Source organism: Leptinotarsa decemlineata, unplaced genomic scaffold (genome assembly GCF_025532065.1).
Source record: "Leptinotarsa decemlineata unplaced genomic scaffold, Ldec_3_MD MMD2_tig00026282_RagTag_RagTag, whole genome shotgun sequence".
NCBI classification, from domain to species: Eukaryota; Metazoa; Arthropoda; class Insecta; order Coleoptera; family Chrysomelidae; genus Leptinotarsa; species Leptinotarsa decemlineata.
In genome coordinates, this window is record NW_027412668.1 from 6,487,010 (window position 1) to 6,513,250 (window position 26,241).

Consider the following 26,241-nt stretch of genomic DNA (forward strand, 5'->3'; position numbering starts at 1 on the left):
CCTGACCTTGTTTGTGTACCTTTAAGGACAGTCCTTGAAGGTACCTTAAAGGTCAGGTCATTCAATTAGGAAACAAATGTGTCTCTGACAGTGTCAGAAGTTTGAAAGTCGTTGAAAATGTTAGTGAATCATACTTCAAACTATCCAAACTACTGCTGATGAGGCGTTATATTCAGTATCGTTCTCACGGTTTGTTCCAATTTCCATCATGAATATTCAATTATCAAATTAAAAATATCCGTTATTTCAGTATCGAAATGCAGTATCAAGTTTCAATCCTCACGAAAAAAAAATCAAAAAAGCATTTTTTCAATAATAATTTTCATCATATATTTTTTTTTCATAGCTGATATTTTTATTGAATAACAGTGAAGAAGTATTCATATTAGTGTAACGAAACTGAAGCCGCCCCTGACCGATATGCTGGCCGACTCAGCCAACAAACACATGACATCACCGCGAAAGAATGCAGTCGGGAATCGCCGGTAAAACTCTAGAACCGAACCGACTACAGATTTCTAGAAAGGACCGTTACCGATATAAGCCCGGCTTCCCGACCCAAGAGGGCAGTTCAGAAAGTGAATCGAGAGGCCAAACAAGAAATTCAAATAGTGGAAATGAATTAAGCGTTGGTTGCTAAGTGTTGTAAATAAATTGGTTTGTGATTAGTGAAATATTGTTGGAAATAAATTTGTTTAAGACAGTTAATTCTTTAATTTGTCACATTAGCATAACTGTAATTTATGCTAAGCTTGTTTGATACCATAGGTTATAGGTTAAGTTAAGAAAAAACAAAAGTTAGACGAATATGATTAATGGAAGAGAAGGATTTAAGGAGAAAATATCACATCTAAGGTGATCATTTACTATAAAAAAACAGGATACGAATAATGTATCTCTATTAATGCATTTCTAATTACCTGAAACAACCGAAACAGCATTCTACCCCTTTCGGAAACCATTTCCAAAAGTATGTCAAAGTGTTTTCCATCTGTAGTTTCACTGTATGGTACACAAAGGGCAAACGTCAAAAAATCCAACATAGCTGAAACTATCAAGGCTCCTGTTCCCTGTGCCTATGAAGTAAATAATGAAACGGTTTCATGAAATCAATCAATATACTTACAATGTGCATAGTCCACATATTCAAAAGACTCTCCAAAAAAGGTTTGGTTTGCAGTATGGACGATTTATTCAGTTGCTCTTGCCTCAAGTCGTAGTCCTCATGCATGGGATGCATCAAGGCACATATCACATCTATGGCAGCTTGCGTTACACCATAGTCATTCGTTTTCAATGCTGCAATGACTTTGTGACCTACTGCCTCTCTGAAACTATTTGAAGGGATTAGCATTAGTAAACACAATAGAGAAAGATTAAATTTACCCTGGTAACTTTGTGAATGACGAATATCCCACCTTGCTAGCCACCAACCGTCTCAGAGCTTGAAACTGAGCTTCGAGTTCCACCAGGCTGGTCGTTTTTTGTTCTCCCTCTTTCGATACCAGATATTGCAACACGCTAGTAATGAGTTTCTCTTTGTTTTCTGAAAATATTCCCTGGAAAACAGAAAAACTGAGCTTGATCAGGACGGGACACATAAAAAACTACTTACTTCCTGAGAAATACTGTACAAAAGTCCGCTGTAAGGTATGTTGGCATTGAAACGTCTGACACACTGAGAAAAAGGCCTTGACGGAGGTGGATTCATCAACAATTTCAAGTGCAAGCTTTCAGTCTCTTCCTCCACTGGCAAGTGTAAGGGGCCCAATCTCAGGCCTCGTTCAGTAGGAACCATGGTTACGTGGACGTCTTTATTACCTGCCGCTCTCACTCCATCAAGAAGGGAAGCAAGAAGTGAGTCCCTGGAAATGCAAGACATAATAGAGATACTAAGTATATGGAGTTGTTTTGGGAGTAAAATTAGATCGTAAACTGACTTGGGAGGCTCATACAATCAATCATGCTCTTTTTCACAAAACTATGTCCTAGGAAATTATCTTATGGGGAGGGTATGCACATCTTGGCAATTAAGTTCAAAATAAACTCTTCACAAAGATTTTAAATTATGCATAGAAGTCACTTTCAGACACAAACTGTAAGAAAAGCCCTACTGAAACAACTACTTTCTCATGAAAATTGAATTATACGAAAGAAAAACCAACTACTTTCACACGAACATTGAATTATTTGTATGATTCAATCTTCATATGAAAGGCTATGGAAATGTGTTGGTAAAAACACTGCAAATTATCATTATTAAAATGAAGGGCAACGTACCAGAAGAAAAAAGCTGTGTCACCCATTAGTCAGATGTTACATTTCATGTGTAGTAATAAGATTTGTTTCCCCACTTATAGTCAAATATCCTTTATATATGTTACCTGTCTGTCGTGGTATAAGTTCTGCTCTGACCACTCAGATACTCGATAGTGAACTGCTGGGGGTTTGTATAGTCTCTTACTAAGGCAAAAATATTACTCAAGGGTTGTAGGGTGCAAATACTGTATGTTTGGGGATCTCTCTCCAGAATGCAGGTCTCTGACAGACAAAGTGTCCTTCGAACGGGATCTGAATGTCTTGCTTTGTGGATTTTGTACACTGCAAACTCGGACACTGCTGTAATGTGTTCGTCATCGCTAAAAAAATATGAAAATTCGGAAATTCTATTCAATTCTAATTGGAAAACATTAATTTTACCAGTATTTTCCTAGTCTCTCTCTCTGAAAGTCTTCCAAAGTTATGGGGGTACTGAGAACCTTGATGTTTAATCCTATATTCGCAGTAGCAGATTCTAATAATTTGATTTTTATTTCTTCATAATCCACAGCTTGAAATAGGTGAAGGCGACCAAAGCCACCACAAACGATTACAAAACCTCCTGAAACGAAGGTATCATTATGGCACTATTGAAAGCAGGCTTTATATTTTAAAATTTGAAGTAGAATGTAAACAAGGCCTTAAATTCATTTTCTACCCAGAAAAGCTGAATATTCTCTGTAGACTAAACACTCTTAAACTAATGAAATCACACAATAAGTTATTACTCCAGTTTTGAGATAGCGAAAAGATAAACCGCGAAAAAATAAATTGTCATCTTCCCTGTAAACATACCAATAATGCACACAAGATCTAGATCTGAACAAACATGTACAACAATTACGAGTATGAAGGTAAATAACTTGAAGAATATTGTCTTCTACTTTTTTAAATGTAGAATCTAATATCGTAAGAGAAAGCCGAATGATAGCAATCGACAAACGGAACAAAACGAACCATGTCTGATAAAAGGTATATTTAAGGAGTTGAGATACTCCAAATCAATATAATTATGATAGCTGATGAGTTTGAAGTGTTGGAAAAAAACATTATCATCTTACAAGAGCAACTCGAGGTTCAAAGACATATCAACAGAGACCTCATCCAATTATTGAACAACAGTAAGTAGACAACAGATTCGACAATTAATGAAATTATCTCAAACATGTAAAAATTACTAGGTGAAAAATATCTACAGGATGCCTCGTGAAAAAGTCACACTTGACAAATCTACTTTTTCCAAAATATGTATTTTTCATTTTGATTCACTTTTTATAATGCAATATTTTCAAAACCTAGGTTAGAGAGAATTCATTTTCTGGATCATCCAGTAGAAACGTCACTGACTCATAATAAAAAATCGCAGGATGAACTGTATCCTAAAAAACAATGAAAAGACTTTAGGCAAAGAACTTGGAAAAAGAAAACAAATGAAAATTTTCCAAATATTCAAAATCTGGCTCAGAGATATTATCAAAGTAGTTTGAGATAAGTCATTTTACCCAGTTTTTTTCTTGAAATTTTGCATACAATGATATTATCGTGAGAGTTTTCATTCTGAAATTAATTCCTAGACATTTGCTTGATTTCATAAGAATATCTTGTACTCGAGCAGTGGAAACAGCTACTTGAACATATGTGGAGAATACTGTTTCGATAAATAGTTAATATCTCCTTAACTAACTAATTTTTTTTTGCAAATGATGTATGGTTATTTTTTAGATTCATATTTCAATATAAAATCAATTTCCACGTGACAATATTCATTTTTCTGGAAGAATAATGACATCATTCAAATTAAAATGCACTTGAAACTATTTGTTTATGCCATTTAATGAAGAACAGATGAAATTAGTTTGGACTATATTTAACCTGTTGGCATTAATTTTGGAAACTATAATTTGTTCATTTGGTTTTCATTTATTTTATTTCAAATTTATTGATTTAATGAATTTTTCGTTTATTTCGAATCAGTTACGAAATAAACAAACCACTATCTAATTGAAAACCTAAAAAATTCTTTACTAGTTTTTAAAACTTCCAATTTTAAGAAGCTTTTTCAAACACTATTCTCTTCCACACATCTTTAATTTTGACACAATTATTATTTTCTGGTGTATCTAACCTACAAATACAATTCAAATGGTATGTACAGCTGTCGGACTGAGTCACGGCCTGTGAGAAGCCCCAACCTCAAGATGCGCAGTAGATGTGTAGAAATCCGTTATCAGTCTGTTAGATTATTCGAGCCGAAAACATCCAAATACAGGACCGTATTCAGTTAGTGATGGAATTAAAAAGTAAATTGCATAAACATATTTAAATTAGTCTGTACTGCACATCTTGAGGCTGGGGTTTCTCACCGGCCTTAACTCAGTCCGGCAGCTCTAATGATTTTTGGACAACAGAGGTATGATAAACTTTCACTGATTTAAAAATTATGAAATAATCAACAACTCTCGACTAAAAGAAGAAAATGTTTTAATACAAAAGCTTCCAGCACGGATAACAAACTCCAAACAAAACTTTGTACAGGGATTTAACCAAGTAATAATTACCATGAAAAAACAGAAGATGAATCTGCTGTTTTATTAAATGAAATGAAAATTACAGTCTTTTCAACTTCAATAGTCTAAAACAGAAACTGGAGGACATTTATTGGTAGAGAGTTTTTTGATATTATGTAGAACGTGTTATAAATATTGAAAATACACCAGAAATATTTATACTGAAGCATTCATTTTGAGTAATATTTCATGGATTGTCGATTCTTTATGAGTAGAATCAGAAGAGTTTCCAATACTTAGATTCGCCGACCTTGCATTTAAAAAAATGCATTTGAGAATTACAAACATAGTAAATATGAATCATTAAAATACACAAACTATTAATAACAGATAATCTAATCCTTAGCGAATGGGATAAGATATGGTCCAACTGATAAAAAATGAGTATTCACTTTATTCAGGTATTGTACTTTCATTCTCTTCTATCATCATCATGTAATCATGTATTAATTAAATAACATAAAAAATAACTTCAAGTTTGATGGTATGCACTATAGTTTTTTGTGAACGAGTGTACCAAAATAAAAATAAAAGAATTGCTAATTAAATGTACGATGTCCACAGTATTTGAACCATTCACCTTATTTTTTGAACAGCCCACATATTACTTTATCTACAAAAACAATATAGTTTTTTTTATTGTGAAATAGAGATAAACCATGAAAGACGAAATTTTACTTTAATACAACAACCATTTCAATGCTAACCTGGATAATCAGACACAGTACAAATTCCCTCAAAATCTTTGAAGTGATAACTGGCAAGAATTTCATTAGTTGTGGGATCCAACTGGTCGAGAGAAAATGACGTGACTTCTAGAATGACAGGAAGTCTTACATCTGACCAGTGATGTTTGTAGGCTTGATATCGCTGAAAAAAAAACACTTCATGGTTTCAAGCTATCGTGTTGACAGAAACAAGTAAAAAAATATAATTTAATCAGTTCGAACTTCCATTGTGTAATATAATATAAATTGATTTGAAATCCCTGAAGAAACTTAAGGAGATTAATCGAAAATAACAATTTTATTAAACAAAAAACTGAAATTACAAAGAAATAACATCCAAGCAACAACCAAAAAAATAAAAAATTGAAATAATAATAAAAGCTGAAAATTAAAAAATATCTTTAACAAAAAATGAAAAATTAAAATTAAAAGATTCCAAACCAAGTTACGTCACGACGACCAACTTCCGCCAAATTGTCATCTCCCGCTGAAACCAATGAAGCGGAGAGAGGGGATAGGTGAAAGCACTCGAATGACCTATAAATAGTCAGATCTCGGAGGAATAAGTCCAGTTATCACCCGAAGACGATTGTGGATAATAACAATCGAAACGTCGTGACGTAACTTGGTTTGGAATCTTTTAATTTTTATTTTTCATTTTTTGTTAATAATATTTTTCATTTTTTAATTTTTAGATTTTATTATTATTCCAATTTTTTATTTTTTTGGTTGCTGCTTGGATGTTATTTTTTTATAATTTAAGTTTTTTGTTTAAGAAAATTGTTATTTTCGGTTACTCTTTTTATTTTTTTCAGGGATTTCAAATCAATTTATATTATATCAGACAATGGAAGTCCGAACTGATGGAATACACCACAAAACATTGTCAATCACCTTCAAATAAAAAAAATATTGCTTAGAAATTATATACTAGAATAATTCAAAAACGATTTTGAAATTATTTATATTGTAGAAAACAATTTGCATACTACTTACGATCACAATAAAAACTAAAAAGTTGTGAGGTTTCTTGAGGCTCCATTCTCGTGCTAGTTTAATTTTTTATTAATATACAGTCTATATTCGGATATACACCTAAATACTTAATTGTACAAGTGACAACAAATTGATTTCAATTTTAGATTTTATTGATTTCTTTTAAAATTGTTAATCACTGAATTGTATTATTAGTCTTTGACTAAATAAAGGACTATATTATACTTATACATACTGCTTATATTTAAAAAAAAAATGTGAAAACTTCAATAAGCATTGGGATTGAAAATAAAAATGAACATTTGACCAACATACTGAACAACTGGGACAAAAACTTTCCAAACATATTGGTACTTTTTTCAAAAATAGAAATTTTATTATCTAGAATTGTTAATAATTCAATAATGAAAAAGATGCAAAAAAATCACAAAGCTATAAAATGATTTACTTGTAACTCACTTAAAATAATTATAAACCCAATAGCATACCTGAATTTATTTCATATAATATGAATTTATGATTATTCCTTTGCTTTATAAAATAAGAATGAAATTTTTGAGTATAGTAAACAATATCCACTAGCCAAATTGATTCTTTACACTCATTGAATATAAGAATGAACTTTGCAGAAATTTTACTCAACAGTTTTTAAAAGTGTCACTATCTGAAGAAGCTAGCCACTTGCGCCAGCAAAAAGTCAGGAAGAAATTCTAAAAATTCACGACCTTCAAACCCAAAAAACAGTGACAGTGAAAACCTCGCCCACGAAAGTCTTAACCATTTTGTCAGTTTTTTAAAATCAAATATATTTTTTGTTTTATTCTGATTTAATCACTATTATATCCTTATTCATACATAAATCATTTGTTTTTACCAATGATGTACATTATAAATTGATGTAGTGTCTTTAGATGGATAATAGAATGGAAATGTGTTTCAAAAATTGCATCATCATGAAATCATCAAAATTACTCAGAACACATTATCTAAAAAAGATATAAATTTATTAACTCATTTCATAATCTAGATACTAAAATATTAAGTGTTTGTTTGAAGGGCTTGTGCTAGTTTTGGAAAAAATTATTAGACTCATATATTTTTGTCTGCTGATTTCAGATTTAAAGTCAAAAGACGGCACTCTGGTCAACTTTTGGAGATCAACAATTCAAAAGTTGGAAAATTAAGTATTTCAGGAACTCACTTTCTATAATAAAAACTTCTGAATGGCACCTTGTTTTGACAATTACATGCTTTGGACACTTCCATTTTTTCTATACAAAACATTATTTTTCAAAATTGTATGTTTTCCCACAAACTACATCATTAATGTTAATGAAACTAACTTACACTTTTACAAGTGACTCGTTCATTGATTTTGTTGGCATGTTACATGGAAATAAAATTTGCAAGAATGAAAAAATATGTTCCTTTTTATAAGGCAAAGCTGAGCAAAATTTTCAGAAATTGGCAACATAATTTTCATTTAATAACTCAGAATTTTCGTGGCTCGTGTAAATCATGACTTTAAAAAAGGGTTATTTTGATGAAATAGAAATTTTATTATTCTATGAAAAAACATGAAATGAGTGAATAAATATAAATAACATGCAATTGTGAAGAAAAGGTGACATTTTAAAAGAAGTGGTAGCATCTTCGAAAGTATACCGAAGTTTTAACTTCTTCATATTCATGAACCTAGTTTTCAGAAACTAGTGGGAGACATTAAAACAGATATTTACCAATTATTTAAAGAACTTCTATGAATAGAGTGTATGAAAAAATATGCCAATGATATGATAAAAAGTATGGTAAGATAAAATTACAAACCAATATTTCTTTGGGTTTTTCCGAGAAGCAATTTCTGAACTTCAGAGCTTCTGTCAATAAGTGAGTTCTGTGTTCTGAAGAGAATGTCATCTTGTCAATCTTTCGATCTTTTTTCATCATTATCTGAAATTCATATGGGCTTCCTGTCCTCATGGGGGTGATGGAAATGAAATCGCCATAAGCCCATTTATTGGTGATTTCAAGGTTACTTGGGTTGTAGGTAGTTATTCCTGTTGTACCCACAGAAAATATTCTCTTGTACCTGCAATGACAAAAGTTTCATTGGATTCATTCAATGACTTATTGAATATAACCAAAATTATAGAACTCACTTTCCCTTCCATGTTGTGAGCTTGGTGCAAAAAAAGCAAGCCACATCCTGATTGTCCTTTACTGGCATCATCCTCACAGCCTTTATCTAAGCAAAGTTGGTGGTGTATAAATAAAAAAACCCACATACAGGTATAACCATATCATGGAATTCTTTATAAACAATAGGTGAGCACATATTTACCTAAAGAGGAACTCGACAAACAAAGCAAAATGTTTTTGGACCTATAAAAAATAAAACATCACTTTTATTTTGGGGGTGTCAGCTGTTGACTACTCCACTTGCATGTATCCTCTATTCACCTATCATGTCTTCTGACACTCAATAATCTTTTATCTATTAGAATTCACAACGTACGTTTCTGTAGTAGGAAGTCTTGTGTTGATGAACATGAAAATTCAGGTTTAAACCGGGGTTGTTACCTTTCGATTGGAAAATCTAAACTCTAAAGATACATTTACAAGGCAAAATTCAATATTACAAGGTAGCAATAAGCAGTAACTGGTAACTTACATTGACATTAGTGACATTTGACAATAAATAATCATTAAGCTAGAGACGAACATCTGCCTTAGGTTGAAAAAGCTGATTAACAATTTTTAAATCGATTATTCCCGTCATACCGATAAAAATATTGAAGGCTAGGCCTGGTTGAAGGCTAGGGAGAGCTAGGTTGAAAATCACAAAATAAATTCAGTACAATTTTCGAAAACACTAAATTATTTGTCTACTCAAATGAATATTTCAAATTGTCTTTTTAATTTTTCTGTGATACAGTTAAGTTAGTTGTTCGGCTTTAGCGGCTAATGATTATTTATCGTCCAATATCTCTTTTGATGCAATTTCGGAAAGGGTCTGAATCCCCTGTCCCTTAGGTTGAGTGGTTTTCGTAAGGATTATTTCCTGAAATATTCTCAGCTGGATGCATCGATATAAGAATTGAATTAGATCGATTTCATCATTGATACATAGGGTTGATTTCATGGTTGTCAGCCTAATTGTAGTCAACTTTAACAATTTCTAAAGTATCTGCTAGAATGATAAGTGTGTATCATTTTTCAAGGTCAACACCTTTTTCCCATTCATGTCAAGAAAACTTATTCTTTTAGTGTGAGAACTCACATAACCATTTACGAAGGAATATTTATTGAGAAACCTAAACACATAGTTTGAAGGCATGTTCAAATTATTTTACGTACGTCATTTGGAACGGGCTCTGAATCTAATATCTTTTATCTCCGCTCTTCTGTGATTGTCGCATGAACTCCCAAAAGAAGAGACCTTGAAATCGACAAATCCATTATGGTGTCTTGACAGTGACGTTTATATTTACATAATTTTGTGTAAATTGTTATAATTTCAGTGAAAAAAAGTGATAAAAGTGTAAGATATTCATTGCACCATATTGTGCTATATCTATAGTTCAAAATATCTTCCTCAGTGCCGTAACAGTCGATGCTTGGATGATATTTGGAAGATGATATATGGATGTTTTATTTCAGTTTGAACTTTTCAATTATTTCACTTTCAATTTGCTTATATTCAATCCCATGCCTAATAAAGTGTTTATGAAAACTCGCTGTTAACAAAACAGGGATTGTAAGTATTATGTGGTAATTTAATGTAACCACATACCTATCTTATATCTATTTGACATTTTGATTGTAGAAAGTGAACTTTTCTTTTCAAGATCCGTTTTTACGACCTAAATTCCAATGGTACAGATAATAAAAAAGATTATCAACGAATGCTTGATACCGTCTTTCAACCATTCAAATTCAAACAAGAATATCTTGATTAGTTTATTGTATTTTAGTGCCAGTACCATATTGCTCTGAAAATTCACTTTTAATTCACTTTCTACCGTAATTTTTTTTATATTCTCCTTCATTCAATCTCAAAAATATTTTATATCGCAAATGAGTAGCTATAATTCAAATCCTGGTTACCAACAAAGCTTCATTTTATCAAATAATCAAAACAATTCATTACCAACAAATTCTAATTTCATCTGAGTTCTACTACCAAAATGATTTAATTAAGTAGTCTTTAAAGTTGTTATAGTATCATTTACCAAATGACCAGAGAGAGTTGCAAAATATTTTATTTATACTTGCCTCCAGCTTCATAATTAGTTTAAAGTTAAAAAAATTTAATGAGATACTTTTTAATCTGTTAACAAACATACTTTCAGTGAGCTGAAATTGAAAATTACATTTTAATCCCTCAACCTTATTAATATAATAAATATTACCTTGTGATAGAAAATTTTTGCAATGTGCACTTTGGAAACAATAGAAATTATTATCTCTATAGATAATATAAATGCATCGGGATCAGGCTATCGATATTAGTTCATTGCAAAAACATTGATTAAGAACGTATTGATTATTTGATTATAAAATGTGAAATTTGTTGCTCCTGCTAAACATCTTTGACACAAGTTAACTGCAACCGTGGATGGTAAGTTACGAGGATATAGATTATATTCAATCACGTAGATTTCACAATGAGCAAAAGGATCATTTACGACAGCATTTCTAGTTATTGATAATGAGATAAGGAGAAAACCAGATTTTTGATATGCCAATGTGCACTTGAGTTAAATTACAAACATTTGTTTGTGATGATAATGATAATGAATTAATTCTTCAGAAATATAACTTTCAAATAATTTTTTTTAATTGTGTGAGTCTGAAATTTATTGTTTTTGGAAGTCTACTTAGTGTCTTCAAAAATTGTTCAATGTACTTATCCTGTAAACACTTATGTGTAATGAAATTGTTAGAACTATTCGGAAGGAACAGAGTATTCACAGCAGTACTGGGACTTGATAGCTCAATCTGGGAAATTTTGACTGAGCAGGCGTTCTCTATCTTTTACTACAGCTTTCACTGCAACTAGTTGTAAACTAAAGCCCACATACAAACATATACCATATTTTATTGGATTAATATGCAGATGTGATGAATTATTATTGTAAAGTTGGTTATTTTCGAGAGTGACATATGGAGTAACTCCAGCTTTATATTTGGTTCAGTTAAAGTGTCGAAGTTTTCGCCAAAAAAGGTTAACTCATAAGGGTAATTTTTTCCCAGTCCATATGAAAAGTAAAATTGGTGATGTTTTCTTGGAGACGAAACGCCGGATTGAAAATGTGAAAACCATTATGTACAGCTTGAGAAGTGGCAATGAGAAGGTGTTTTTCTGTTTTTCCTAGTTCAACCGACTTTGTTTCTCTCTCTTTTCCACATTGGCCCTCCTTAGAGAGTATAATCTCTTCTGTATTTGTATTGTCACCAAAGTAGAGTAGTATCATCAGTAAATTAGGAGAAACTTTATGTCTGCTTAATTTTTCAGGATCTTTCGGCAGCGCTTTGCTTCAATTTGAATTCGTATAGAAAAATTGGCGAAAAGTTGCTTAACGATATCATATAGACAAGCTAAAAAGATGAAAAAAATTAAAATTTGTAAAAAAATTAATAACATCAATGTATAGAGTACAAAATTTTCTATCGATCAGTGTACACCACGACTGCGTCGTGATATACATCAGAAACCCAAAGTTGATACAAGTTCTTTGATTCATTAGTTTTAACGAAAGAAAATCACTAAGCTCTTGAAAACACGTCTAACTTTATCGGCTGTCACAAAGTAAACAATGAATATAGCTGAAAATGTTAGCACACTTCAGGGTATTCTTACCAACATAATAAAAAAAATTATAATTTGACTCTCCAAACCCGTGAAATTGAAAATTTTCCGGTATTTCCACATACCTTGCATGTACTTCAGTATTCAGAAAGACTTTTCCAAGGGTTGAACCCTATTTCCAAATCGGTTTCAACCAACTTTGTTTAATCCATCAATAACATCGTTGTTTTTTTTGGAAAAAAATGATTTGGGCATAGTTAATGCAAACTTCATTTTGGACAAATGGGGAGACCTTCCCCCAAACGAATGAGATATCATACAAGTAGTTTCTTGAATGAGATGATGAATTTAATATTTGCAAAACAAGATAAAGAACAGAATACTCATAGCACAAAGCCTTTGAAACAAGGAGTTGTCCCAAACTTTGGAGGAATTGATGAAGACTAGTGATCAAGATGAAAAATAAGTTAGTTTGTTGTCTGGAGAAATTGGCTTTACATTGTGGTAATGATCCTTCCAAATTTTCTGAAATGGAGTAACTTGAAAAGAGGCTAATATTATTTCATAAGTCCCAAAAAGATTCTTATTTGAGAAAATCACTTTGTTGCATCGTCAACTCTTTTATGAAATGTGAAAAGCACATGAAAGACCTATATGATGGAATTTACCGATACTTGATGAAAATCCATAAGTAACGTATTCAAAAAACGCTTTATTGTGAGATTTTCACTAAACAGTTTTACAAAAACGCAACACGTGTTTCGCCGTACAATGTCTTCTTCGGGCGTGTTTTTACTAGCTTTAGTAAATAATAAGGGGGCCATATTTCAGGAAAATTTTCAATTTAATTACATAATCCCTATGATAGGGGGGAAAGACCCTTCAATTCAAAATGGAAAGGGGGTAAATACATACCTCATTGAAAGGATTGTTTAATTATCATTACAAATGTACTATTTGTTACTTGTTTTCAGAAAATAATGTAAAACCCCTAATAAGTGTAGGTAGAAAAAACACATTTATTAATTTAGCAAAACAAAAATATGGAAACACACTTACTAGACATACTTTAACCAATTTTCATTTTTTATTTTGAGAGGAATAATTCATTAGGTTGTTTCAAAAATGTTGTCCGTTCTTACGAGTCTACTTCAAGCTGTAATATTTTAGTGAATACTTATTCAGTTTAATTGAAATAAGCGCTATTTGAATCAATGCACTTTTTTCAACGTAACACGAGTCTTTTAATTCCGTCAGCTTAAAAATTGTATGCTCGGGATACGATGAAGTCGACGAAGGCAGTTTTTGCCTGGTTCGGAATTCACTAATTTGCCTTTATCATTTACGTGCAGTAGAATAATGAAAAATGTCTCCTAAATAAACCCCAACAACTCAATATCACTTGCTACTTGAGATATATTCCTCTGATGAACAATAATCGAAAGCCACTCTGTATTAGTACCTCAGAGTGCCTCTTCCAATCTAAAAATAAAGACTCGTTTCGTTCTTCAACCAAGGAATATTGTCAATTGATATTCATTGATTACTGTTCCATAGTTAGAGACATTCCTTGTGAACTTTAATCGTCTTTGTATGGAAAAAAATGTATTTGTTTGAGATTTATCTTAAGTTTTTTTTTGAAAGTTTTGATAACGTAGAGATTGGTGATTTGTATGCTGAAGATAAATGTGGATGATTGATTCATAATTTCCGTCATGTGCTGGGTGCTGACTAGTTCATTGATGCCCATGGTTTTTAGTCTTGTCTTATCAGACGCTTTTATAGGTATTCTAGAGCTTTCGCTAATTTAAATATTGTAACGGTGGCTGACACTCTTCAATCTGGAAAAATTACTAACAAGTATGTAGTACCTTAATAGCCAATGTTCTATGAGTAATCCTGTTATAACCTCAGATCATTTCCCAAAAACTGTCCAACTTTACTGATACACTAATCAACATTTTGACTCATGTTGGTCTAGTAAGATCTGATCAAGGCATCAATATGTCTTGATTTTTTCTCTGTGTGGCTTACTGGCAGTTCACAAGAATATTTCAGGCTAGAGAAAGGAAACCAGCTTACTTATTTGCTGGTACAAGTATACTCACTTTCTCTACTTTCTGCAAATTAGGTTGTTCTTCGGTATTGTCATACCAGATATGTCTGTATATAGTCTGATTGACATGTGCTTTTATTTTAGTATATTCTCAGTGTAGTTTTATGACTTGTCAATGATCTTTATCTTTATGTTCCTGAAGATTACTAAACGAATTAAATTGTGTCTAACATATAGATTGTTTAGGTTAGGATGATTGAACGATGTGATGGAATCAGTCAATACTTGATGAGAATCCATAACGTATCCATGAAACACTATTAATCTTAAGATGAAGTGTTTCTTGACTATGATTGAAATAAAGGTTTGTATTGCATCTGGCGCTATATTCAAATTGCTCTGAGAATTATAACCAATTTCACCTTCTTTTAAATGGTGTTCACAGTTTTTGTTAATTATATTTAGATCGTGTATTCATTAACACCTTTTTGGTGCAACACAATAGAATTTTTACAATATGACACCATAGTCATATTAAAACGAAGATGATTACTTGGTGATCGAAACACGTGTCGAGGTGTTAAAAATAACGATTTGGTGTTGGGAGAAAACTCCAGTAACATTCATCAATATGAATACCTAGAAACTTAACACTGTCTCCTAGAGTAACACTGGTGTTTGAGGATATCACAATATTCTGGGTTTTTTTATCGTTTAGTTTCAGTTTATTTGCTCTGAACCAAGTGTTTGCTAAGTTTTTATTTCTGTCCATCATTTGAGGTAAACTGATATGTGATTTGTCTGAGCATAAGAGGGTTGTGTTGTCAGCAAACAAAACACATTTTGTTGGTGAATTAAAGTTACATAAGTCATTCATATAAATGATGAATAATAACGGGCCGAGGACAGAACCCTGAGGAACGTCGTGACAAATTGGCTTTTAATCTGACTTGATATTGTTGACGTCGACGCACTGATACCTATTTTGAAGATAAGACCCTACCAGATCAGAGTATCAAAGGTATACGAAGGATTCTGGTATATGAGAGCGTCAAATACATTGAAAATTACAATCTTTTCGTAAACAGAAAAAGTACATTTACTCATTTGTTTTACTGGAGAGAAAACAGAAGAAGTCATTTTAATTCACACATTACTAATAACAACACTGATTAGGACACAAGGGCTTCATCTTCAATTCTTTCCTAATTCAAGCACTCTTATATCAGATCGAATCATGACGTCATCATATTTTCCAGTGAAAATCGAAAATATCTCAGATAAACTGATTTAATCAGGTAAACTGTGCGTGTATGTGATATTTCAAAAGGTGCTTTTCATAGAAACTATTGAAAATTTCAATTGAAATTCAAAAGTAAAAACAAATTAATTATCAATGCGAGTGTTCCATTTTTTCATTACTCACCGTATATATACAACTATAAAAAGTCTTTTGAGATTTGTTATATCAAATCATACAACAACATTGAATGTTTAAAATGAATACTGCATTTTTCACTTTTCAACCGACTATGTACGCCTATGGAACAGCTACCTGAAAATGGTTTATTACTCTGCTGCTTAGGAAATAGACTATAATATCATTCAATACAAAACCTGTCTTCTCTACATGATTTTTTTTATATTCCAGATGATGTTGCCCCTATTGCTATCGCCATGGGAACACCAGGCGATAAGGCAAGCATCGAAAAGGTAGTGAAGAAAGAGACACAAAGCCCTCAAGAACAAGAATCGCCTCCACCGCCACCCCAACCTCCTCCTTTCGTCCTTCAACCACCCGACCTCCCGATCACTCATCCGATTCCAGGTACTTCCACAGCAGACATGGGTGTTATAGAAAGGCTACCGCAATTTGGAACCTTAGTGGGTAGCAGTCAGCCGTTTATCGGTGCTGCCCCCGATACCTTCAGTTTGGAACAAGCAACAATAGGTCAGTATACTTATGTTTTTCCTGTCTTCATATAAATCCATTTTTCATTCATCCTCACGATAAATAGAACCTTAGAGTTAGAACCTTAAAGTTATTATGCATAGTCTATATTTGGTCATACAAGAGAAATCTCATTGTTGCCTAATTGTTTCTTCAATAGAAAACTACTTCACGCAGACCAAGTATTACCCGGACTATCAACCATCTGCATATTCTGTACCTTCGAAACCGAAGACATTCCTCGGCAGTCTAGATCAACCTGGCCCATCTGGCTTGCAGACACCCAAGTCCAAACCGATTCCCGTAACCAGCTTGGTGAAGTTGAAAAAGACACGCAAACCATCCGAAGAACAAAGCAGCACGCCGCCAACGAAGAAATTGCATAAATGCAACTATTGCCAGAAAAGTTTCTCAAGTCTCGAGAAGTTAGGGAAGCATCAACAAACTCATACAGGTTAGTTTTAGCTTAACAATTTTATTTTCTCTCACCAGTTTTCATTGAGCTCAACTTTTAGTGTTGAATTGAATTTATATTTTACCTCTCAACATAACGTTTGCAGAATATAACAAAATTGTTCACGTAAGCTAGGTAACATACAGCTAAAATACAACATAAAAGTGAGTTATTGAGAACTTATAAGTTGGAATGAAATTGATACAAAATAAAAGTATTAGTTTTTGCTCGTAAGAGTATAAACAAAACTTCTATATAATTTCACATCTTCAATTCTGACTTAGTGCTAAAAAAAAGTCATCAATATCATACCAAGCTTTTTCAATCGGCCATTTTTTCCTCTGGAGAGGAATAAACTAAAAATAGTTTTAAAAAATTATTTGACCAGTAAGAATTTTTATAATTTTGACGAGTATCTCAACAGTACCATCATTATTGATATGGACTGACACTTGTACTTGTATTTTAGATAACAAAAGATTTTAACGTGTAAATTATATAAGTGTGTTTTATACATTGTAATTTTAGTTTATTTTATTTATATTCATTTTGACTTGTGTAAAACTTTATGTTAAACAGCACCAATAAACTATTCTATTCTTATATCATTATTGAGTTGTTAGGCAGAAGTGAGCTCAAGAGAATTTTTTTGTAGTCCTTCATTATGGCCTCTCCATCAGCATATACTCCCAGCACATCAATTGTAATAACTTTAAAGGCATTATAATTTCTCTACTCGAATTCAATTGTTTTAGTTATAAGAGCATAAGATTTTTGAACTGAAATAATTTTTGCATTTCGCAAATGTTTCACATGATTTATTATTTGTAAAAAAGATTTTATCAAATCAATAACATGACCTCTAATTCTGTAGGTAGATAGATAGATAGATAGACATATACTTTATTGTCCAAGGAAATACAATCTTGTTGACAAAGCTTGTTGAAAAATCTGGTATGTATAGCACTTCAAAGAATAAAAGAAAAGAAACAATTCAAAAACACAAATACCCAGAAACACAAATTGAGCAAAACTAAGTTCACATATCTAATAGATAAAATATAACAATAAAAAATAAAATTTAACGTTTGTAGCAGGAGTCTCAAGAAATACAAGCTGTAAAAGCATTTTTTTAAATTTTGAAATACCAACATTGCCATGCCTGTATATATTCGAGTTATGTGTTTTTATATATGATAACCGTAACTGTTTCATAAGAAATGAAAATGTGCATTCTATTGATACCAGGTGCAAGACAGACTTTCATATGCCATATTGTAAAAATGCACTGACTTACAATTCCCCCAATGTAATAGGGCTCAGATTATTTAATCTGCTACCACTTGAACTGAATTCCAACCAAATTATGTTTTTTGTTAATCAGTTTCCAGTATGAGAATACAAGTAACAGTAAGAATTTTTTCTCTCAAAAATGATGGTCTGCATGACTCTCGCACTCCCACCTGCATAATTATCTAACCACTCGCTTTTGCAAAACAAACATTGAATGAATATATCATAAGTTTTCTCAAGAATTTTATGTGAAACACTCTCGAGAGATTGAGTTGAAAGGCCTATAAAAAAGACTGAAAAGCTGCAATTTTGGAACTTTGGAGGGCTGTTCCTCTGGAACAGTTTTCCGTTTCATTTTTTCTTTTGCCTTTATGATTTGTTGTCCTGCTTTAACAGTTTTATTCAAGATTTCATTTTTTCCTCTTCCAACAGTAGTATTACTAGCCACTGTTCTGAAGTTATTGTGTTCTTTTCTACTTCGGTGTTTTTTGGTAACTGCACTAAAGTAACTAAAGATTATAATGCACGAAATAGATACCACTTACTGATTCCGTAGTATAGTATGAATTAGGAAATACTAGTCTTCAATAAAATGAAAAAAGGATTGAGAAATACACTCTTGAATTCGAAGGAAGCTTGGTATGACACGAATGATTTTGAACTGTCCTCAGAGATTTTGAATTTCCTTGTGATTCACATTGTGAATGATTTATATGCCTTTTATTGTTACTATTTGCAGCTTATTCATTTTTTCTACAGGTACATCACCTTTCAAATGCGAGAATTGCAAAAAGGGATTCACCACCAAGTTCAAACTGGTACGCCATGCTCTCATTCACTCCGATCGTAAACCGTTTAGCTGTTCTGTATGTGACAGGACTTTCCATCGAAAAGACCACCTCAAGAATCACATAAAAGTGCACAGTCCCCAGAAGCAGGTGTATGTTTGTGATGGCTGCAAGAAGCAATACACTTCGTTACTAAGTTATAGGTAAATTTCATTACATAACCTTTAACAATGATGAAACAAGGTCAAATGGAAGACTGTATAAAATGAATACCTCACTAGTACGCAACAGTACAATAATTTTAGGTTATTATAATAATAAAAATCACCAGTCATTAAGATCATGATAAAATGTTTCATTGAGAAACTGTCTTATTACCTCCTTGAAAGTTATTATGTCTAGTTATACTCAGATTTTGGAATTTTTTAAATTTTATGCTATTAAGTGAAACGTAGTGACTGAAAACAAAGAGTTTTCTTTGTAACAACCCAGGAATTGAATCGATTTATATATATATATATATATATATATATATATATATATATATATATATATATATATATATATATATATATATATATATATATATGATAATTAAACGAATGTAACTTACAACAAAATTTATTAAATGGTTGTGTGAATGTTCCCCATATGCGGAGTAATTCTTCGTTGAAGCATGTCTCACACATGCTCGATGGGATTCAGGTCCGGTGATTGTGCTGGCCATGGCAATACATCAACTCCTTCGTTGGTGAGCCAGTCAGTCACTAGACGCGCGACATGTGGACGAGCATTATCGTGCATTAGGTGGAAGTTTTCACCAACAGCACCAGCAAACGGACGGACGATAGGTAGAAGAATGGTGTTGAGGTACTGTCGAGCTGTGAGGGAGCGATTTGGAAAAACGAGATCGGTTCTGCCGCCGATCATGATTCCGCCCCATAGCATTACTGTACCACCTCTGTATGTGTGGACTTCCTGGACGTGTCTCAAACGTTCATTATTTCCAGGTCGTCTCCACAGTCTTACTCGATGAGAATCTGGATGAAATCCAAATCTGGATTCGTCTGTAAACAAAACTGTGGCCCAATCATTTGCATCCCAGTCTTAATGTTCTTGACACCACTCTAATCTTCTACCGCGATTGCCTCTCGACAAAGGTGGACATCCAAGTGGCCTTCTGTTGTGGAGATCTGCACAGTATCACAACCAATGGTTACCTAGTGCGTCTGCTGCAACACGTTAACCAACTCAGGTGCTGTGATTGTCGGTTGTCTTCTTGCGGTTAAGACCAAAAATCGGTCTTGAACTGCAGTTGTAGCGCGTCCTCGCCCTGAATGTTGTTCGGCTGGACTGCCAGTTTCACGGAAACGCCGCCACAATCGACTGATAACACTTTAGGAGACCCCCAAACGAAGAGCTACATCATTTTGTCGCATGCCACCTTGAAGAAGACCTACAGCTCTATTCATCTCAGCCAATGGTAAGTGATGGCGTTCCATGTTAAAGCACAATATTTCCAGTTTAATTGCTGAGCAAGAACTGCATAGAATGTACAAACTCGACACTTTCAGATTATTCATTTTAGCCGAAAACCTACAGTTTGTAAAAAACTTGATAAATAGTTACCGTTTTTGCAGGCTTTGTTCAACCCATAGAAATCTATAGGGTGGTCGAGTGTACCAATTTAATCGAAATTAAACGACCTCATGCATTTATTTTTATGATATTTAGTATGTTATAAAAATATCCCTAGACTTTTCCGATTTGTGTATATATATTCTCAACTACATTCTCTCATAGATCTAGAAACACTCTGTAATATAAGGGATACTAGAGACTTGAAAAGATATTTTTTCAAATTATTAATGGAATTGTTCATTGTTCCTCATTTCTATCCAATATTGAACTTTCAGCCTCTCCTGAATTTACTAGAAATTGAACAACATTTTGTCAACCACACTGTAGAAGAAATCAGTACCTTCATTCATACGGTGTGTAAAACAGACCGCATTGTGTGTATCTATTTTTAAATTGTATGAGTGAAATAGTCTTGAACCCGTGAATAAATAAATTAATAAAAAGGTACAGTTATAACAGATAAAGTTATGAATTTAGAGTGTTCAACTTCAGGTGATTGGATTCTGTAAATGCTACAAGACAAAATTAATTTTCAAATTGCATTTTGCATAATGAATATCCAAAAAAAATTTAATAGATAATGATGAAGATCGAAGACATTTGTGTAAAATATTATTATTATCTTCTCAGGAAACATCTTGCCGTTCATGCGGCTGAGGATGGTAATCTTACCTGCCAGATTTGTCAGGACAGTTTTGAAACCAAGGATGAGATTTTGTACCACCTCAAAATCCATGCTGGAAGTAGAACCGTCAAGAATCCAAACGAAAGGAAATTCACTTGCGATTATTGCGATGCAAAGTTTTATACCAAGAAGGACGTCAGGAGGCATTTAGTTGTACATACAGGTAATATTTTTTGAAGTTGCAATCATATAATACAAAATTAAAAATATTGTCTCTGAAGTTACTGTTATGGCCCCACGTTGGGCGCCAAATATTTCTATACTGTATGGGATCTACCCTGTAAATAATTAATAGATTTTCATAATGAAAGAACCAATAGAAATCTTTCAATTCCATTCAAGGTAAGCGTGACTTTCTCTGCCAGTACTGCCCACAACGTTTCGGCAGAAAGGACCACTTAGTTAGGCACATCAAAAAATCCCACAGCACCAAGTACAAACCCGAAGAAACCGTCACCACTGCCACTATCAAAATCGAGTTAGACACATCGAGCATCGAGACGACACCGATAAAAACAGAACTGTCGGAAAGCAGCCTGTCCCACGCTCCGGAAACGTACCCCACCAACTTGGACATTTTTGAAGACGACCTGACATCGCTATTGGAAGAGAACAGCCTGGGCCTTTGCTTAACCTCCGTATCGGAGGAGACCGAGCTGAAGGACTTAGGTAGCGCCATTTTGGAAGACATCGAAGGCCCCACGACCGAGGAGGTACTTGTGGGTGAAAATTTGGATGCTAGTCATGAGGTCCTCGGAGGTGTGGTCTTGAACGATCCGGAACTGCTACAAAGACTCCTGGAAGCTCCGGGCGATAAGAACTTGCCGCTTCCCGGGTTCAGTCAAACGTTTCAGTCTCCTCCTCCACCTCCAGGACCGCCGCAGTAACTTTTATTACTGATCCGAATATTTGTCATTTTTTTCATTTGTATGTTAACCTGATCATGGTTTTCACTTATGAAAATAGTGGTACTTTTTTTCAATAATTTCGACTTTTTGGAATTTTCTGAAACTTAAAGTGGAAGGAAAAATTACAAAATGGTTGAAAATTCTGTATCATATAGCAGTCTTTTATCTATCTTGGAGATGATTTTACTTTCCCTTCTACAGAAGATATTTTTTCTCCCGATAGAATTTCCGTGGTTATTATTTTTTAATTTCAAACCATTTGTGCTTTTCCAGGAAAAAAATATGTTTTATTGCTGTTTTGAAATAGATTATTTTTATCAAACAAAAAACAAAGTATTATGAAGTGCTAAAGGATTGATTTTTTTAAATTCAATTACTTGAAAAATGAACAAAAATGCTATAACATTGCTTTTTATGAATCGAGAGTTCATAAAAATACTTATTTTATCAGAAAAAAAAGATATGAAAGATAAATCACTTCAACCAAAAACAAATGCAACTTTTATTCAAAGAATTTCATATATATTCTTATATTGTTCTGAATATCGACAATGTGTATTAATGTACACATTTATAACAGTAAAATACGATTAGTTGTTTTTTCAAATCGACAGAATAATACAAAAAGATACACAATCGCTTACTAGTTCAAAAATCAAATTTTTTTCTTGAAATATGTAGATTTCTTGATCAATGTCTTTTGCAATCCAAATTTGAGTTTAGAAAAATACTTCATGGTAGCACATTGATGAAAAACTGTAAAAGTACCAATAGTTTTTGAATCAACAGTCCAAGCTGACTTAAATGAAATATAACGTTTGAAACTTTCACATTCTTACACATAATGGTTATCAATTTTTGTATATTCTGAAAGTTTTCAGCGAAATTACTCTACATACTTAGTTTTGATGATATTGTGTAAATTTTTAGACTTACAAAGTGCACATGATCACTTCATCTGTTCAGCGAACGGACTAAAATAGAGGGATATAATTCATGATGTCGAACATATCTATTTCAAACGAAAATATCCACTGCCATATTGCCTTTCTTTTCTTGAATATATCAACTTTCAGTAAGTTATACAATCAGAAATATTCAATGAAATGGATATTGTCAGAGTTTATCTGGCATTTTTCATGACAAAATCAGTATTAGTAAAACAATTTTTTCCTCCCACAAACATTCATTTCAATTGGAAGTAAGTCTAGTGTACAAATGGAAAAAATGATAATAATTTGAGATCAACCTGTATTCTGTTTTGTTCTGATAACAAAATTGTGGAAGGCAAAATATTGGCCTACGAAAACGAATTTAAAACAGGTTATTTTAATTTTATGGAAAAAAAAACAATCAAGATCACATTTAAAGTTGTGAAAAACAAATGAGATTATTTCGGAAACTCTTTGAATTTGATCTGAAATCTAAAAATGAAATGATTATTTCAAACACCAAAACTAGTACACGAAAACGTTTCTCTCGAACGTCTTTTCTCTTTCCAGCGAATCTTTCTCCACATTCCACCGTCGAACTATGAAAGTAAACGAATTTTTAGTAGAGATTTATTGAAAGTTTCGCTTGAATTAGAGAACAGAGGCCGGAAGCGACGTTGTGTCAAAAAAAAATCAAAAAATTTTACCTAAAACCGTGGTGCTAAAATATGATTGTTAGCTTTTTTATTATATACGTATTCTCAAAGGTCATAGACACATAGTTACTGGCGACGAAATCTACCTGAAACTTGTCATTGAATATATTTTTGTTGATAATAATATAATTTTTAGAAGTAGTTAAAATCTAATTTGAAGTTGAAAAAAATTAAATCTATGACAATATTTTTGAAAAAAATATCAGAGATTGTTCTTTAATATATGTATATTGTGTATTAGGAATAATATCGAGAATTATTTCTAGTATTTCCATTGTTAAAACAAAGTGGGTTTTGAAACAATGTTTCTGGATCATTCAAAGATAATGTTTTATAGGTTTTTACTTGATCTAAAAGGCATGACTCATTACTATTTGGTTTTCTCTGACCTACCTCTTATGCACATCATTACCTTCCCCCAATTTTTTTTTGAACACTTTAGAAGCCACATTCACACATTTTTTTCAGGGTCCATAGATTAGTGACAGTACAAAAAAGTAAAATGTTCATTCAATATTCTAAGTAAAACAATATTTGACAAAATTTCATTCTCAACAGTGTGCTATTTTTCTGTCAAATGTCCTGCGACTGTAATTTCCTCGATTTTCGAGAAAAACCTTGTCTAGAAAATGTTTAATGTTACTGTGGATGGTTGTTGAAGAAGTTATGATGTGTTTATCAGGTAGGTCAGAGAGACCTTAATTGCAATAAAGCGGACTTTTTAGTAATGTCACAATAAATAACTCTCTCAAAGAGACAGTTTCGGAAAATTATATTGGCTGATTCAAAAATAGGAACATTGTCAAAAATTTGAGTCTAGGAATTACTAGTCAAACAAGTACCTCCATCAAAAAATGGGAAAATTTTCATTCTGTGATTTTTAATAAAGGGTTACCAAAATTTGCAGTTTTTTGCTGATCAGGCATAATTCCAAATGATAAAATTAGGTCTTGTCTTACGACCTAAAACCAATTTTTAGAGGAACCAGTTATCTTCCAATATATTTATATAATATTTAGATATATGTTACGTTTTGTTATTGTTTATTAGATTGTTATTATTGATAAATATTAGTTTGATACTGTTATATCTTTAAACATATCTTACTTGGGAGACTCATTGAGCCATTAATGAAGTCGTCAGTAACAACCAATGTGTGTCTAATATCTTTGATATCGAGCTGCAGTTTGCTTTGGGTTTCTCGTATCGAATGAATTTGTGATTGTAATATAAGGTTGGTAGTTCGGTATTCGAGAAACCCGGAGGTTATCGCAGCTTGCTAGATGTTATTTGTTAATTTTAAATAGTTAAAGTATCGAAAACTCACACAACTTAAAAGTAATCGAGTACAAAACCATGAGACATGAAACATTTTGCTGTTTTATTATTTATTATTTATTTTCTTGGAGGATTTTGAAATGGCAAAGTGTCCGATAATATTCAGAATACATCAACGAGAGGTGGTTTTATTGCTGTTTGGAGTAAGTAGCACTGAAAAAACTCGATGATAATAATCAATTCATTCATTACGTCATTCAAGATTAGAAACAAAGAGTAGAATTGTTCTTACAAATCATTAAAAATTTTAGTTTGTAGTATTTATACATACTATCCTTTGAATGGGTAATAGAATTAGTAGCATCTTGACTCATATTTAAAATGTGGAAAACTCATAAGCCAAATTTGCCTTATTCATTTTCAAAATCCACTTCTCAACGAGAGAACACTATAATAATTTTCCTTGTTGTTTTGATTTAAAGTTGATTACATTCTCAATATATTGAAATGAGCCTTTAAATGACAATAACTACACCATAACCAGGTTTTGCGAAATCAATCAAGTCATCAAACTCGTTGGTGTATTTTGTTCTCTACTCCGTAACTAAATAATTAATCTACCTCATTTTGCAACATTTCATGCTGTACAATCAGCTAGTCATAGTTTTTAAGAAATACATTAATGAGTTTTTTATGTATTGTAAACTAGAAGGAAGTAATATATTTTACCAACAGTTGTGTATATAAAATATTTAAGTATATTTCAAACATATGTACAGACTATATTTTTATACAAATTATAGTATTATTTATATTACAGAAGTTGGTTTCATTGTATCATATTTCATACATGTGGTAGATGTTATGGAGACCTAAGATGAGGACCACTGTTCTCAACTTTGGACCCTCAAAGTAACAAGTTCCTCAAATCTTGAGCAAAGCAGTCATGTTGACACCATCGACAAGTATCTGTTTAAGATTGTGGAATGGGACTCAACAGCACTATAGAGTGCACATTCATGGAGTCTTATTTTCGATTTGGCATCGCATTTTTGGGAGTATGTATCAAAAAAACTATACTGTGTTTAATCTAAGCAACAGACTGCTCAAAACATCA

At 32.5% G+C, this 26,241-nt stretch overlaps 2 protein-coding genes across 13 annotated transcripts in view; one reads left to right on the forward strand and one right to left on the reverse strand.

Annotated features, from left to right (window-relative positions):
* The window catches only part of Rme-8 (Receptor mediated endocytosis 8), a 31,993-nt gene extending 22,693 nt beyond the window's left edge, over window positions 1-9,300 (reverse strand). The window contains exons 1-11 of one of the 8 annotated variants that reach the window (XM_023156668.2): window positions 9,126-9,299; window positions 8,952-8,992; window positions 8,770-8,855; window positions 8,438-8,699; window positions 5,594-5,756; window positions 2,701-2,881; window positions 2,385-2,639; window positions 1,616-1,865; window positions 1,387-1,559; window positions 1,127-1,334; window positions 921-1,076 (exon numbers count right to left, since the gene is read on the reverse strand). In XM_023156668.2, the coding sequence (XP_023012436.2) occupies window positions 921-1,076; window positions 1,127-1,334; window positions 1,387-1,559; window positions 1,616-1,865; window positions 2,385-2,639; window positions 2,701-2,881; window positions 5,594-5,756; window positions 8,438-8,699; window positions 8,770-8,840 (1,719 nt within the window). In that variant the 5' untranslated portion in view covers window positions 8,841-8,855; window positions 8,952-8,992; window positions 9,126-9,299. Of the gene's footprint in view, window positions 1-920; window positions 1,077-1,126; window positions 1,335-1,386; window positions 1,560-1,615; window positions 1,866-2,384; window positions 2,640-2,700; window positions 2,882-5,593; window positions 5,757-8,437; window positions 8,700-8,769 lie in introns of all 8 variants that reach the window. The other 7 variants (XM_023156667.2, XM_023156664.2, XM_023156665.2 and 4 more) reach the window with 7 other exon arrangements.
* Window positions 3,317-25,946, forward strand: LOC111502561 (uncharacterized). Of its 5 annotated transcripts, XM_074179726.1 has the most exons (7): window positions 10,061-10,151; window positions 10,210-10,367; window positions 16,130-16,429; window positions 16,590-16,883; window positions 18,936-19,167; window positions 21,236-21,453; window positions 21,633-25,946. In XM_074179726.1, exons 3-7 carry the CDS (start codon window positions 16,156-16,158, stop codon window positions 22,175-22,177), a joined length of 1,563 nt encoding a protein of 520 aa, XP_074035827.1. In that variant the 5' UTR covers window positions 10,061-10,151; window positions 10,210-10,367; window positions 16,130-16,155; the 3' UTR covers window positions 22,178-25,946. The 5 variants fall into 5 exon arrangements, with proteins under 5 accessions (XP_074035825.1, XP_074035829.1, XP_074035826.1 ...); XM_074179724.1 differs by lacking the exons at window positions 10,061-10,151; window positions 10,210-10,367 and adding an exon at window positions 3,317-3,440; XM_074179728.1 differs by lacking the exon at window positions 10,210-10,367 and having other exon boundaries at window positions 10,014-10,151.
* The last annotated feature ends 295 nt before the right edge of the window (window positions 25,947-26,241 follow it).